The sequence below is a fragment of the Rhinatrema bivittatum genome, chromosome 2 (genome assembly GCF_901001135.1).
Source record: "Rhinatrema bivittatum chromosome 2, aRhiBiv1.1, whole genome shotgun sequence".
NCBI classification, from domain to species: Eukaryota; Metazoa; Chordata; class Amphibia; order Gymnophiona; family Rhinatrematidae; genus Rhinatrema; species Rhinatrema bivittatum.
Genome location: NC_042616.1, coordinates 108,446,275 through 108,463,215, shown reverse-complemented (window position 1 = coordinate 108,463,215; position 16,941 = coordinate 108,446,275). Strand labels below are relative to the sequence as shown.

The 16,941-nt window shown below is 41.0% G+C and overlaps 1 protein-coding gene across 4 annotated transcripts in view; it reads right to left on the bottom strand.

The window, feature by feature from the left end:
* Window positions 1-365: 365 nt before the first annotated feature.
* WDR37 (WD repeat domain 37) overlaps window positions 366-16,941 on the bottom strand; it is a 298,132-nt gene continuing 281,556 nt past the window's right edge. For all 4 annotated transcript variants that reach the window (XM_029588540.1, XM_029588542.1, XM_029588543.1 and 1 more), the window contains exon 15: window positions 366-4,820. In XM_029588540.1, coding sequence (XP_029444400.1) covers window positions 4,689-4,820 — 132 coding nt within the window. In that variant the 3' untranslated portion in view covers window positions 366-4,688. The remainder of the gene's footprint in view (window positions 4,821-16,941) is intronic.

Sequence of the window (16,941 nt, the reverse complement as noted above, 5' to 3'; positions counted from 1 at the left end):
GTCACCCACATATAATGGCTAGTTCAGCCTGCTTATCGATTGATAATATGTTTAAGACTTTTCACTTGAGAAGCAGCAGTATTCCTGCAAGAGAAATAAATTGGTACTTATATAAATTGAAATTTATTTTTCTTTTTACAGATTTCTTCCAGCTTCTTTGCCTTGCAGAGAGTGGTGTTTTTTTGTATTTGAAGTTGTAATTTAAGCTTGCACTTTGTTGGATTATTCTCAATGCAAATATTAGCAATTAATTTGAGCACACATAAAAGGCCATCTTCAGAGCCACAGATAAGATAATCATGGAAATCAAGCATCTTCAACTGTGAGGGACTGCCAGAGAAAGAGAGACATAAAAGGCACAAAACTATGGTTCGAATGGTGTTTTAATGTAACTGAAAACTATAAAAGAACACACTGACAATCTAAACAATTGAATTTACACATCAGTAAATAAAAATGGCTCCATGTAACACAAACACATTATGTCTATCAAAAAGAAATATAATTTTTTCACAGATTTGAGTGAATATATGATGTTGTCCGCCAGATTCTTCTGATTCAAGACAGCCACAGAATCTGAGAACAGTTGTGCATTAAGAAAACACAAAACACCTTTGATCTGTCCAATGATGCATCTCCTATTAAATAATGCACAAATAAATATTTTCATCAACAGTCACTTTTTCTCCTTATTAGTTTATAAAGTGCTGTACTCAACAATTTTAGTATAAGAAAGTTCCTCTCTTCTCTGCTTCAACTGTATGAGAACAGATATGGGGAACTTAAAATGCTGATACGAATATATAGCCTAAACTAGCAACATTTGATTCCTAGCACAACTTATTTAACAGTAATATTTACAAAAGACCAAGACATATGTAGTCCTTACATCAGACATAATTAAGTTAAACAATGAGTAGCTTAGCTGATTAATGCACTGGTCTGCTTCCTAAGAATTGGTTTGCCTGTAGAATTGGGTTATTTTGTGCGTCTCTTTCAGTGAAGACAAGCTGAGAACAAAGCTATAGAGTTGCTATTTGAATTAAGTTCCTCTATCCATTCATCACCCAAGTGGTCACTACAGTGCTGATGAGCCATCCTGTCCTAGTGCCCTGGTACTGCATATTTAAGAGCAATCAAAGCAGCTCAGATGCAATACTGAGATCTTCTCTGTGCATTATGAGCCTGTGGAAATCAGTAGCTTTGAACCTACATAAATGTGTTTAAAAAAAAATCTTTACTATGATCACAGCTCAAGGATAAATTCTGCGGCAAATGTTAGATAATTATGTGGCATCTGTGCAGTAAGTTTGCATACGTTTATTTTGCATATTAAATATAATTTGATTCTGCATAATTAAAGTAGTTTTCCAACCTTGCTTTATGTCTGAATAATGTTTGTATTTTTGGGAGTTTTATGAGTGGGGAATCTCAGTTAGAGATGCAGGGGAGGACGGTAAGAAGATATCTCAGGGTTGGGGAGAAGAGAGAGGAGGATCAGAAAAGGGGAAAGAGAAAGAGGGAGAATTGGGTATGGGGAGAAAGACTCTGGGATCTTGGGGGCAGAAATGAGGTAATTCTAGAATCTAGAGAGAGAGGAGGGAGGTGTCCCTACCTTGGTTACAGCCCAGCTCCCCCTCACACACACACACACACACACACACACACACACACACACACATCACCCTCTCCCACACAAATCTCTCCCCTATTCAAGGAAGAACCAAGCAGCCACTCTACTTAAACCCCTGCCAGCCTATTTAGCACCGCCTCTGATCTGGCAGCATGCAGGCCATGCTTTCCTCCTCTGCCACCAGATATCTGACTGAAGCTTTGAAGCACACAGGACAGACGGCTTTCTCACATCAAAGCTACCATGGTGTCCCAGACAGCAGAGGGGAAAGTGGCCTAACCCGCTCCTGTTGCTCTTCTTTTCTTCCTGCCACTGGATGGGGGGAGGGGATTTACAATGTGTCAACAGCAAGTCTCAGCCTCCACAATCTGGCTCAGTTTCCAGTTTCATGCAGACATGACTATGAGCAATTCATTTTTTTTTAAATAAGTCAATTACTAGAACAGATATAATAATAAAAAGGCACCCTTTTTCTAATTTTCATTTTCTCCTTTATGCAAAATGTTTTGCAATGTGGTTATAGGTCCTGTCTACTTCTCCCTGTTGATTTACTGTGGAGCTTACCACAAGCCAATATTTAATTGATACGTCCAAAGTATCAATGAAATAAACATTTGAGTAGTACAATTTTTACAATCTGGATGCGTGTTCATAAAATAAGCTTACAACCATTCATGCACAAAAATACAAACGTCTTTAGTTACTATTTTAGGACAATAATGAGACTTGAGAATAAGAACAAGGCCATTAACAAGCAAGTTATTTTTATAAACAAAAGAGGTATGAATGCTTTAAATAATTTAGATGCTGGTTTAGTAGTTGATCACTTCTAATCTTTACTACAAAAGAGGCTCTTCTTAAGGTCTGGTGAAAAACTATCATTCATCAAATTTTCAGATAGGAAGGGGTAATTTTCAAAAGGATTTACACAAATAAAGGTAACATATTGTAGCAATTTTTAAAAACCCATTTATGCACTTAAAGTGCACTTATGTGCATAAAAATCAATTGACAACAGTATTTATCGTAGCAAGTTTCAAAAGCCCACTTAACGCGCTAAAAGTGCATTTCTGTGTGTAAAATCCAGTTTAAGTATAAATCCTTTTGAAAATTACCCCCACTATTTTAAGATAACATGACCTTCTCCGCTGAAAGTTGTCACTATGCAAAATCCTTAAAAGTCTCTCCTTTTCTATCCATCAACTTTCTTTTTTATAGCTTTCCATAATTTAATAATGTTGAGTGATCCACTTCAAATGTAGGACTAACCCAAATATTCACACAATCCTCTATATCTTAGGTACACCTTTCTCTGAAAGCAAAAAGGATAAGAAAAGGATGCCGTGGGGAGGGGGAAAGAGAGTAGTGGTGTGTTTTATTTTCCTTTTAAAATGTAACCTCTCTTTTACGTTCATCTACTGCTCTAACACTGAACAGTGACACCAAGAGTTGAGGATAAATCAGTAGTATCGATGGCACCCCAAGAAGATTCTTAAAAATAAAGAGACACAACTGCCTTAAAATATCTCTTATAAAACAAAGCAGAACCTCATAATGATTCTATCCGATTCCATTTGTAATCTTTTCTCCTAAGTTTGGGGTATTGAATGTACCTGTGTTGCTCTCTAATAAAAAAAGGATTTTGACAAAAAAACAAAACAAAAAACAAAGCAGAACAGTATCTGCAGTAGAGAGGAGAAACTAGTCATGTCAATTACTTAACATTAGTGCCGTGGGATTAGATCTGGGAGAGTTTTGGTTTCTTCTGACTATAACCAGAGCGCCCACTTTCTGTCAGATCTTTGTTTTTAACTTTGGTAGTGCTTTTGTAATCGGAATGAAAATAATCTCAGTGATTATATTTGTATGAATATCTTCTTCAGTTTTGTTTTTTCTGATACACACATTGAGTTTGGTTTCCTCTCTTCCCCCATTACAGATAAGCTGTAGGTGTTGGTCTCAAGCCAAAGACTCGGTAAGCAATTTGACCGATACGCCAATTAAGCTTTTCTGTCTGGAAAACACTGATGGTTAATAATTATTTTAAATCACCCTTGATGGGAGACTGAAACTGTTCAAAGCTATGCAATGCCAGGTGAAAAGGGAAGGAAAAAAATGTAATTTTAGAATAGAGCACCAAAAGTTAGAAAGGATTTCTCATCAATGTCAATTCCCATTCGCTGCAAAAATCACCAGATCTATGACAAATTATTTCTAACTGGAGCTGTGAGCTATAGTACATGAAATTGGCTTGAATACATTTAAGTGATTGAAAATCACATTATGCGCTCGCTTTCAATTTTGCTTGCATAAGATCACAGGAGATTAGCATGTGCTTTATTTTAAAGGGCACCGCAAACATTTCCCTGTTCTTTTCTGATATTTTTTTTAAGAATTAAAAATACTCTGAATGTGGAAACCAGGCATCCTGCAATCAAGTTAAAAAAATAAATAAATAAACTTGATAGTTTAGTTTTTCAAGTCCATGTTAGTTTTCTAATCTAAATTGGAGCTGAAATTATCCTGCTGCAGTACTTAATGACAAAATGTCAAAGCAGCAAACAGAAAATGCTCAGCCACACGTTGCAAGCAAAATTCATACTTCAACTGAAAGTTCAGACCACAAAGTATTTTTTTATACAGGGCGGATGTGTGTAATTATTAAATCAAATGTGACAGACTATGATATCCTTCACAAGTACAACATGGATTTCACATTTATATCTCAAAAATAATAATGCCCTACTAACTCTGTGAGAAAAGCTGAACAACTTTGAAGCACTGGGGCATATTCTAGCTGAAAATGTACTGCCTCTCTCTACTGACCAGTGAAAGTAAAAATAAAAAAGTCTATACACACGACTAAATTTAAGAAAAACATTCACGCTTTTTCTTTTTTTTTGCTATACATTTCATGCAACTGTACATAATGTGGTAACAAGGATGACCTTTACAAAGCACTCTGGTCAGAGAAATCTCACAATGATCTTCAAACTGACAAACTTAGAAGCAGCTACAAGTTCATGGCAAAATGAACACAGAGCCTTCAGGCATCTTATTTTTCTTGTAAAAGTGCAGGGATGTTTATGTTCCATCCTATAGCCTGACGATCAAATCCACAGGTGAACAGGTTGCAAACTGGGTGATCTTCACTCCAAGCTGAGCAGCATACCATACGTCTGTGACCCTATTAAAATATTGTTTAAACACAAAAAAATATAATGAAGACAAGGTATTTACATTACCTGCAGTGAACACAATTGATTTTAAGAATTAGAGAAAATTACAAAAGTGTTTTCACGCTCTCTATAAGGGGGACCAGATGGAACCCAGCGGTTGGTGGCCTGCACTAACTATCAAGAGATCTTGGTTCATTTGTTGTCTGTTTGGGCTGACTGAGCCTGGGAGTGTTGCTGACATAGCCTGTGGTGCAGCAAAGTCAAGCGATGGTCTTATGGCAACCCTCAGTCAAGCTCTGAAGGGTGCTGTGCCTTGTTTGCTTGGCAATGGATAAAAATACTTCACTGTTTGACCTTTATAGATGATATTGGGAGTGGTGATGGTTAAAAAAAATATATACAGTGGCTTTCAAAAGTATTTGAACCCCCAAAATGTCAGCAGATTTGTTTGGATTACTAATGACACTTATATTGTTCCATACAGTATGTTTATTGCAAACCAGTATGCTCAAAGTAGATTTTCAGTGACAATTCATTATTTCTCTGTATTTTTTATAAAATAAAACTGAAAAATGCTGCTTGCATAAACCCCTATTCAACCCCTGTGCTGTGGAAGCTTCAGGTTTACACAGAACAAAGATATTGCCCTACCAATTGGTTTCTACCTGTGAATCGTTAAAAAACGTCACCTTTTCTGGATAAAAGGCCCTTTAATTCCAGTACCATTGGTCAGACTGTGAATCTGGAAGAAAGCTGTGAAAATGAAGACCAAACAGTATTCTAAGGAACATAAGGCTTGTCATACTGGGTCAGATCAAGGGTCCATCAAGCCCAGTAGCCTGTTTCCAACAGTGGCCAAGCCAGGTTACAAGTACCTGGCAGGATCCCAGGGGTAGATAAATTCCAAGCTACTTATCCCAAGAATAAGTGGATTTCTGCAACTCTTCCTTAATAATGGTTAATGGATTTTTCCTCCAGGAACTTATCCAAACTTTTTTTTAAATGCAGATAAAGTTATAAATAAGCACAAAATAGGAAAAAGGCTAAAAAATAATATCCAAGTGCTTGGATATCCCAGTGAGCACTGTTGGATCGATTGTGAAGAAATGGAAGCTGCATCATATCACCCAGACTCTGCCTAGATAAGGCCTTCCCTCAAAATGCAGAGTCCAAGCAAGGAGGAAGCTTGTGAGGAAAGCCAAGGAGAGGCCAACTTTGAAAGAACTACAGAGTTCAGTTGCTGAAACTGGAATGGAGGTGCACTAGTCAACCATATGAAGAGCTCGGCATACAACTGGCCTGCATGGGAGCGTGCCTGGAAAGAAGCCATTATTGAAGAAAACGCACATCAAAGCAGGTCTGGAGTTTGCCAGAAAGCAACAGAGTGACCCAGCTAAAATATAGGATAAGGTTTTGTGGTTAGATGAGAGAAAAATGGAGCTTTTTGGCCAAAATTAAAAATGCTAGAAGTGGCGCAAACCTAACACTGCCCATTCTTCAGCCAACACCATCCCAACAGTAAAGTATGGGGTTGGCAGCACCATGTTGTGGGAATGCTTTTCCTCAGCAGGGACTGGGCATCTTGTTAAAATTGAAGGATGGCTGGATAGTGCCACATACAGGGATATACTGCAAGACAACCTGCTTCAGTCTGCTAAAAAACTAAAACTTGGGAGAAAGTTCACCTTTTAGCAGGACAATGATCTAAGCACAATGCCAAAGCAACAGAGGAGTGGTTGAACAACAAAAAGGTGAATGTTCTACAATGGCCAAAAAGTCCAGATCACAATTCAATCGAGAATCTGTAGCTTGATTATTGGTTATTATATACCTATATTTTTAAACCATTGTGAACCGCCAAGACTGTTTACCAGATTGACGGTATACAAATAAAATAATAAAATTTCAGTCGATAAGTGTCATCCAACCAACCTGAACAACCTGGAGCAAATCTGCCAGGAAGAATGGGCAAAAATCACTCCCAGTGTGCAAAGCTGGTAGAAAAACTTACTTCAACAGAGTTAAAGCTGTAACTGCGGCAAAAGATGGTTCCTTCCAAATACTAGTCTGAAGGGATTGAAAACTTACGCAAGCAGCATTTTTCAGTTTTTAATTTTATTTTACAAAAAAATGCAGAGGAATAATGAATTGTGACTTTGAAAATTTACTTTAAGAGCTACTGGTTTGCAATAAACATACTGTCTGGAACAATCTCTGAAAGTGTCATTTGTAAATCCACAAATCCTGCCGACGGTTTTGGGGGGGGGGGGGGGGGGGGGTCGAATACTTTTGCAAGCCACTGAATCAGGAAAATTCCAGAAGCTGGTGAAAAGAAAGCTAAACTGGTGGGTATAAAAGAGGCTTTTTCAGTTAAGGGCAGAAATATGTCACTCCTAATTTGAAAAGTGTATATACAAAGACTTGTTATTTAAAATTCATAGTTATATTTTCAAACTTTGTTTACCAATATTAAAACTGCAATATATTAAAATGATGCTGGATAAAAACAGTTTTACAAAGTAAATAAAAACAAACCAATACAATATGCAAAGCTATTTCAGGTGTGTATGACTACAACATATTCATGTGCTCTGAAAGATAATGAACTTGCACGATCATGTTAAAAGCACTCATGTACTTCTTAAATATTAATCTATAATGCCAGGTTACATTTTTCACGTATTTACTCAAATAAAAGAATTTCTGAGCCGCACGCTCCACAGATTGTGGTGACGTACACTGGAACATACATAATCAAAATGACACTACACATAAAATCATCACAGGTATAAAGTCTAAAACACATTGGGGCTGATTTTAAAAGCTTTACGCGTGTGGGGGGGGGGGGGGGTTTTACGCACACCGGGCCTATTTTATAAAGGCCCGGTGACACGCGTAAAGTCCCGGGACGTGTCTAAGTCCCGGGGCTTTACAAAAGGAGCGGTCCAGGGGCAGGGCGGGGGCAGGATGCCGGCGTGCGCAATTGCACCTGCCCAGAGCAGGCGCAAAAGATAAGTTAAAAGAATTGGGGGGGGGTTAGGATAGGGCTAGGGGGCGAGAGGATTAGGGGAAGAGGTGGGAAGGTTAGTTTAGTGGGAAGTTACCTCCCAGGCTGCTCCGGAACGGGTGAAGGCTGCGGGCGTCGGTGCGCGCAAGGTGCACCCCTGGTGCGCACCGGCTCCTGATTTTATAACATGCGTGCGCATGTTATAAAATCGGGCATACATGTGTGCCTGCCGGGTAGCGCACGCACATGTACGCCCGCGTGTATGTATGAAAATCTACCCGAATCTGTTGTTACATCATCTGACCAGCTCAAAAAGGTGAAAACCCCCTCCCCTCATTACAGAGTTCAGCAGATTCCCCCTATTTACAAGCTTAAAATAGAACTGATAAATTTGGTTTACATAGCTGTGCTGCACCAATGAGTGATCATTCGTTAAAGGCAGCTTTAAAGAGTCAAGTTCGAAGTGATACAGGCATAGGATTCCTTAGTTTTGGGCCTGCCTCTGATAGTGCCCTGTCACATACCATCCCCAAGTGAGCCTGATGTGCTGACAGTACGTCAAGAAAGCCACTATTCGCTGGCAGACAGTGTTGGGCAGTGTACGGACGTAAAGCAGAATCCAGCCATACCATTTCAGAATTATAGATAATTTTGGTTATTAGTATTAATACTTTAAAATGAATTCTATAATAAACTGACAGCCAGTGAAGCACAGGAGTTATACGGTCATATTTTGATGACCCCTTTAAAACTCTGGCTATGGAATTGTAAAGCAACTGTACAGCTCTAATGCGAGTAGAAGGAATATCTAGCAGCAGTTGCAGTAGTCAAGGCCAGTGAATAAAAGGGTTTGGAGCATAAGACAAAAGTCATTAGGTTCAAGATAGGGTTTAAGTGATCTGAACAGGACTTCATTAGAAGAGTATGAAAAAAAAAGAGGTCACACACTATTTGATTAAAGTTTCTACTTACATTTAAAAAAAAAAGGTAATGGCAACAAGAAAGAGGAAGTGACAGCTGATAAAGACTAGAAGCACCTGATACTCCCATCCAAATACTAACTAGGCCCAGCCTTACTTTTGTCTTTTCCTGATAAAGGCTGTCTACACCTCTCCAATTTACCCAACTTTCCCTTTTTACAGCAACATCACAAACACTACTTGACCTCTAGTCTTCCTACCCTAAAGATTTTCTGTACTTGACCAAAAAAGATATAGCAAAAATTCAAAATTCATATCCAAATTCACAATTTCAGGATTTTCAATAACTTTATTAGCAATATTGCAGAGAATTTGAAGGAAAAATAAGTTTGTTTGTAGATACAAACATCTGTAACAGGGTAGACCCGTGGGAGAAATGGAAAAAATGAAAGGGAATTTGAAAAAAACTGAAATTTGGAAGCTGCATCTCAATGCAAAAAAATGAAAAATCCGGCATCTGAGGTTCAAACCTTCATTAGCCTCTTACCACTTACTAGTACAAGAACAGAACAACTGCCATACAGGAACGAGACTACGCATAATCATTTCACATAATTTAAAGGTAATCAAAGTTATAAAGCAATGGTTCTCAACTGGTGTGTTGTGGGCCGGTTGCAGTTCACTCACTGCAGAAAGCTTGAGTGGGTCACAGTGGCTGACAACTTCCCTGTCTCCCTGGACTGGTGGCTCATATTTTGTGCAACGTGCTACAGTGGCATAGCCATGGGATTGGCCTAGGTGAGCCATGGCCCTCCCAATTAGTGCTGCCTGACACCGGAAGAGGCCTAAAGAATAATTGTCATGGGATCTCATCTGTGCTGCGGCTGAAGGAGGAGAAAAGGCCACCGTGTCATCCCATCCCTGTGGTGACCAAAAGAATCTGGCAGTGGCTGAAGAAGCCGTGTGTGTGTGTGTATATATAGAGCATATGAGAGTGAGAGTTTGTGTGTGTGTAAGCCTGCATTGTCTGTGAGAGGGAGCCTGCGTGTGTCTCAGTGTGAGCTTGTGCGTGTATTTGTAAGAACTACTTGTTTATGAGAGAGAGTCAGTATGTGTGAGAGAGAGAGAGGGCTGTTGAGCAGGAAAGTAATGGGAAACAGGTGGTCAGAGTGGCTGGGCAGGTAGGGGGACAGGAAGAGGCTAGAGTAGTGGTCCCCAAACCTGTCCTGGAGGGCCACCAGCCAGTTGGGTTTTTGGGATATCCTCAATGAATATGCATGAGAGAAAATTTGCATGCACTGCCTCCATAACATGCAAATTTTCTCTCATGCATATTCATTGTGGATATCCCAAAAACCCGACTGGCTGGTGGCCCTCCAGGACAGGTTTGGGGACCACTGGGCTAGAGAGTCAAGCAGGGGGGGAGGGGGACAGGGCACAGGGAAGAAGATGCAGTGGTGGGGGGTCTAGAATGCTGGGTAGGAACATTAGTTTGAGGGGATGGCTGGGGCATGGAAGGGGAGTGAGGGTGCAAGCCATAAATATGTTAGTTTGGGGAATGTGCATTTCTTTTATCTTTATACTTTGCTTAAGTAGGAGGAAATGTATTTCTGTTTCTATTTCTCCAGTTTTGTACTGCATGCAGAGTTGCTTTTTGCATTTCTATTCCAGTTTCTATATTCACATTTGTAATTTGTGGTCTTTTATTCTGATTTGCTGAAGGGTGGTTCTGTGTATATGATCAAAGTAGGCATTTCTATCAGTCTTATTTGTTTATTTATTTATTTATAGTTTTTTATATACCGCCGCTCATCAGAGATATCACGTCGGTGTACAGAGAACAGGAACTTACGCTAGAGCGTTATACATTTAACAAGGGTTAAAATATATATAAAATTGAACATAAAACAAGTATGAGTAATTAGGTCAAAACAATCATTTAGGAGCGTTATACATTTAACAATGGTTAAGATACAGGCAATTGTTGTGTTTTCTCAATAGGCCATGCAATGGTAGTGCCCTGCTGCTATTTCTGTTTGAGTCTTTGGAATTAGTGCTGCTATGGTATGGCAGCTTTCCTACACATATGCTGACTATTTTTTTCAGATTTTATATTTTACAATGTGCCTGATAGTTTGGGGAGTTAATGTTGTTGTTACTGAGATGATACCATATATCTTTAGCTGAAGGAGGGGAGATAGGAATAAATGGACAAACTGAGTAGCTAAATTGGTCTTTATTTGCAATCACCATTACTGTGCACAAAAAAAAATCTTAACTTTACAATGTCCCAATTTTACTAAGGAAATTGGGCTTCCATTCAATAATCTAGACTACATAATGCCAGTAAGAGTGACCATAAAATTGCTTCAGGATGCTTAAGGTCACATTGTGCCAAGATATTTCTTCTGTCAATAGAATTCAAACCAATCTTTTTTTTTGCTGTTAAATCTTTCTCATCTGTTTGCTCAGCATGAAAAATACAGGTGTGTGTATATATACAGGGTCGGTGCAAGGGGATGCAGTGCCCTAGGCACCTTCTGCCTTGCGCCCGCCCCGGTCGCAGCCCCGACTCCTACCTCTTGTGAGAGATGGCGGCAAAGACGAATGGAGATTCGAATCCCCACTCTTCTTTGCCGTCGCCACTCATGCCCCCTAATGGTCGGCGCCCTAGACCCAGGCCTAGCTCGTCTAGAGCTTCGCCAGCCCTGTGTATATATTATATTTAGGGCTTCTGATTTTAGTTTTTTTCACTGATAACCACTGACAAAACATCCCTGATGCAAAAAATAGATGTTTATTGGATAAGTACTGGAAAAACACTATTTCCCTTAGCACTCCTCGACCTGCCTTGGCTCTTCCACTGTTTTTGTGCCTTTCTGTGCTGATGACTCATCAACTGCATAAGTTCTGTATTTAAATTTAACCAGAAAAGGTCGCCAGCAATCGTGCCTGCACCATGAAAACACCATACACACAATGATATTTCGTACTCTCAAAAAACCCCTAATTAGCTAGAAAATAAACACCAAAATTTACAAACATCCAAGATTAGATGTACTCTGGCAGTGATGCTTCTTCCCTTCATTCCAATATGGCTCCCAGCATCATGCTCCATTCTGTAGACCTGACTTATGATAAGCCAGCTGCTCCTGAAACTTTATAGGCCCCGCAGCTGAGATTCTCTGTGGCACCCATTGATGACAAAAGCACCTCCCATGCATATAAAGAAGTTCAGTGTAAAAGACCTATGTCTCAACAACAGGGTCCTTTGGGAATTCCCTTGCCACAGTGTTGTTGTTGCTCTTGATCCTGTCTCCTGCTCCTGCGTGTCTACCTGCTCCTGATTGTTCGCCTGTCCTGGTTCCTGCAGGCCCTGCTCCTTCTTCACTTTTTGTACCAGTTTCTTGTTGCTGACCCTGCCTGGCCCTTTAACATTGCTTCGCTTGCTGCCTGCCATGACCTCGGCTTGTCTTATCTCTCTCTGAACTCTGCTTAGCCTCTGTCTGTCCTGACCATAGCCTGCATTACATCATCCACCGCCTGTCGGGACCCAGACTGTACTCACATAAACCAGACTGCATCAATCTGACAGCAGCCCAAGGGCTCACCTTCCTGAAGCGTGAGGCCATGAGCTCCGCTGATGTGCCCACTCTGCAGTGCTCTGCACAGACAATACAATGGCAACAGCATCACCTAGAACACAATTACTGGACTCTTGGCAAGACTCTACACTCCACATGAATGACCTTCAGACCTCTAAGTACCTGGTCATGCCTCTGACTGCATTACCACTGGCTCTGCAGACTAGTACTGCCCCACCAGTACTGATCCTGCACTTGTCACTGCTGCCTTACTTTGACAGCGATCACAAGACCTGTCAAGGCTTTATCAACCAGTGCCTCATACAGTTTGACCTCAAGCAACCAGCTTTACCTCTGACAGGTCCAGTGACTTTTATGATTTCATTACTCTATGGCCGGGCCCTGGCATGCACATCTCCCTTGTGGGAAAGGGGGGGGATCCTGTTCTCTCTGACCTCCAGGCCTTCCTGGCCCAGATTCAGAAGGAGTTTAACAAGTTGGGCTGAATCTCCTCGGCAGCCACTACCCTGCTGTGTCTACATCAAGGATCCAGCACCAGGGAAGAGTATGCAGTCCAATTCTTACCCTTGCCTCTGAGCTTTGATGGAATAAAAGAGGCGCAGACGGCTGTTTTTTGGCAAGGCCCATCACATAAAATAAAGGATTAGCTGGCCGGCGGGGAAACCCCTGGCAAACTAGACAATATTTCATCATGGCTGAAAGTGGATATCTGCTTCCAAGAAAGGTCCAGGGAGCGCAACCCTTCATGGCAAAACATAAGCTTGGTACCCAGGTTCCAGAGGACTGTGCTCACCCCAGTCCAGTCTTCGCCATTGCCTCCTGTGGTGGAAAAGCCTATACAATTGAGCCGGTCTAAATTAACTGAAGAGAAGCACCGGCAGAGATCATGAACCTCTGCCTGTACCGTGCTGGCCAAGGCCATTATGGTGTGTCCTGTCCCGAGAAAACAAGAAAACATCAGGGCTTAGGCTTGACAGGAGAAACAACCCTAGGCACCAGGCTCTCCTCTCTCCCTATAGAAAATAGTGCTTCTGGTGACTCTGGATTCAATTACCCAGGTCTGCCAGTAACTTTATAGAGGAAGATCTGGCGCAGAAGTTACACATATCATTGGTTCCCCTGAAAAAAACCAAAACAGTTGCATCTCTTCAGTCTACGGAAACCCTTGCCAAGGGACATTTGTTTCATCACCGAGCTTGTGACTGAAGGTGGGGCTCCTCCATGAGGAACGCCTCTCCTTCATTCTTTGGAAGTCAGTGAATCCAAGTCTGCCTTAGCTTCGACGACATAGCCAATTACTGACTGGGAATATGGCAATATCTGTTCTTGGAGTGTACTTTGCTTTCAGAACACTTGTTGCTTTCAGAACTTTGCTTTCAGCCATACCCTTTCTAGTCGATTAGATAGAGGAACTTACCTCTCACTAATTTAGAGTCCAGGATATCATTAATTTCAAACTCAGCATCTGGTTGACTATAATGGTCAAGGGTGTAAGAGTTTTCTTGGTAATCTATTACAACACAAGGGTTTGAATAAAGATACATGAAAGGAGTTAAGGATGTGAAGAGATTGGGTAATTTGACCTAATACATTACAAGTGTTTTCCTCGGTGCAACTTTCCCTTTCTGAACTCGCTGTTGTGCCTGAATTGCCCAGGGCCTATGCTTCTTTCACTGACATGTTTAGTAAGAAGCAGGCCGAGGCCTTAGCTTGTCACTGTCCATATGACTGTGTGATTGCCTTGCTTCCCAATAAAATACCGCCCTGAGGAAAAGTCTACCCATTGTCCATTCCAGAAACAGGAGCCATGTCAGAATATATCTGAGAAAATTTGGAATGAGGATTCTTAAGACCTTCTCCTCCAGCTCGAGCTGGCTTCTTTTTTTGTGGGCAAAAAGGACAGCTCCCTGTGCCCTTGCAGAGACTACCATGGATTAAATGCTATCAAGATCAAGAATAAGTACCTCTGATATCCGAACTGTTTGATTGACTCCAAGATGCCTCACAACTCCCAGCGAACTCTCAGATCACAGAATAAAGGCCTCCTAGAAATCCTGAACTTAAAAATTTCTCAACTAGCACAAACTAGAGATAGAGTGATATCAATTGCTGGCCCAAAACAATGGAACGCCATGCCAGAAGACCTTCGAACAATATCGGACAAAAAGAAATTAAAGAGCGACTTAAAATCATGGCTATATAATAATGCCTTCTACTCTCCAGATTCTCCCAGTTGTTCCCCATGACTCAGATAACCTAATTAAGTTTTGAACAATAATCCCCCCCCCAGCAAACCCCTATAATCTAATTATGTTTTCATGTTATATGTCTACCATTATAATACTTCTGTTTATTATGAATGTTTGTCCACCTTGTAACACTCATTATAATTATGAATGTTTTACCTGTAAACTGTTATGATCTAGAGATTCTCACATGGATTGATGGTATATAAAACATTTAAATAAATAAAATAAATAAGATGCTTCTATATTCATTAAGCTAGACCTTAAAGGAGTGAACAATCTCATCAGGATTAGAGAGGGCAATAAATGGAAAACCGCATTCAATACAAGGGACAATCACTACATATGCCTAGTGATACTATTTGGGTTCTACAATGCCCCTGCAGTCTTCCAAAACTTTGTTAATGGTATATTCCAGGACCTATTAAACGCTTGTGTCATTGTCTACCTAGATGACATCTTGATCTTCTTTGACTCCCTTCAAGCACACCACAGTTATGTGAAGATAGTGCTCCAAAGGTTACGGGACCATGGGCTATATGCCCAGTTGGAGAAGTGTTCCTTCTTGGGGTACAATATATCTGCTCATGGTCTCCAGATGATCCCTCCAAGCTCTTGGCCATTCTGGACTGGTATCAGCCTGTGTCCTTAAAGAACTTCAGCATTTTCTGGGATTTACCAACTATTATAGACAAGTTTATTCACCGGTATTCTACTCTTAATGCTCCCCTCACCACTCTGACCAAGAAAGAGACTAACACCAGGGAATGACCACCCGAGGCGATCCAGGCTTTTAACCAGCTGAAGTTTAGCCTTCCTGTCAGCTCCAATATTATACCGACCAGACACCTCTCAGCTTTTCATTCTCAAGATAGAGACCTCTTCAGTGGGGGTGGGTGCCATGCTCACCCAGGCATCTTCCAATGGTAAATGACTACCCTGCGCATTCTTCTCTAGCAAGTTCTCGCCCGCCGAGAGGCATTATTATGGCATCAGTGTCAGGGAATTACTCACTATTAAACTGGCTCTAGACAAGTGGCGCCACCTCTTGGAAGGGTCCACATACGCATTCACAATCTTCATGGATCACAAGAATCTTCTATATCTGCAAACGGTAAATGACTCATCCCCCACCAGACCAGATGGTCCCTATTCTTTGCACATTTTGATTTCCAACTCACATACCACAGAGAAGAATACTCAAGCTGATGCCCTCTCCAGGTCCTTTTATGAGACCGACACTGCCTCTGCCCTGAAATTTTTCATTGACCTGACTAAAATAGTAGCCACACCCCCCTGGTGGCCATCACTGTTCCTTTATTCAAGACTGTGGTATCCAAACAGCTGTGGGGGAAGTTCTTAACTGGGCCCATGACTCAAGGTTAGCCAGCAACCAAGGCGTATGCAAGACCATGGAACTCATTTCACACCATGACTGGTGGCCCAATCTGGCTAAACACTTACAATTACACATGGCCTCTAACCGTGCCCGAACTAAGAATACCCACCAATGGCCTTTGGGCTTCCTGCAACGCCTGCTAGTACCTGAAAGGCCCTGAACCCATATCAATGGATTTTATTACTGATTTACCCCTCCCCTCACTGTAGGATACACATTTGTGCCCTCAAAACCCTGCCTCTGTAAACATGGTTTTGAGGGCATGCCTTCCAAAATATTTTTAGACTGCGCAAATTCCCTGAACATATTGTGAGTGACCGAGGGGTGCAATTTACATCAAGGTTTTGGTGTAACCTCTGCAAGAAGCTAAAAATAACCTTGGACTTTTCTTCAGTATACCATTCCCAACCCAAAGGTCAGATGGAAAGAATTAACCAAATCCTAGAAGGGTTCCACAGAGCCTATATCTCAGTTCAGGAGAATGACTGGACTCATTTACTTCCATGGGCAGAATTCTGCTATAATCATGTTAGTGAGTCATCTGCATCTTGTCTGTTCCAGATACTGTTTGGCTGACACCTCTGCCTCTCCAGTTATCCCCACACAACCCCACAGCTGAATATATGGCAAATTGTAGGAGACCTGGAAAAAAGCTCCTCTGTTACAAATATCATGCGGATAAGACGCACCTTGTGATTTCATCCGGTGGACAAAGTGCGGCTTAGTACATGATATGTTCATTTAAAAGTATTCCCTGTATTAAATTTGCACCAAAATTTATTGGACCCTGTCAAGTTTGGAGGCAAATTAATCTGGTAATGTATTAGGTCAAATTACCCAATCTCTTCACATCCTTAACTCCTTTCATGTATCTTTATTCAAACCCTTGTGCTGTAATAGATTACCAAGAAAACTCTTACACCCTTCACCATTATAGTCAACCAGATGCTGA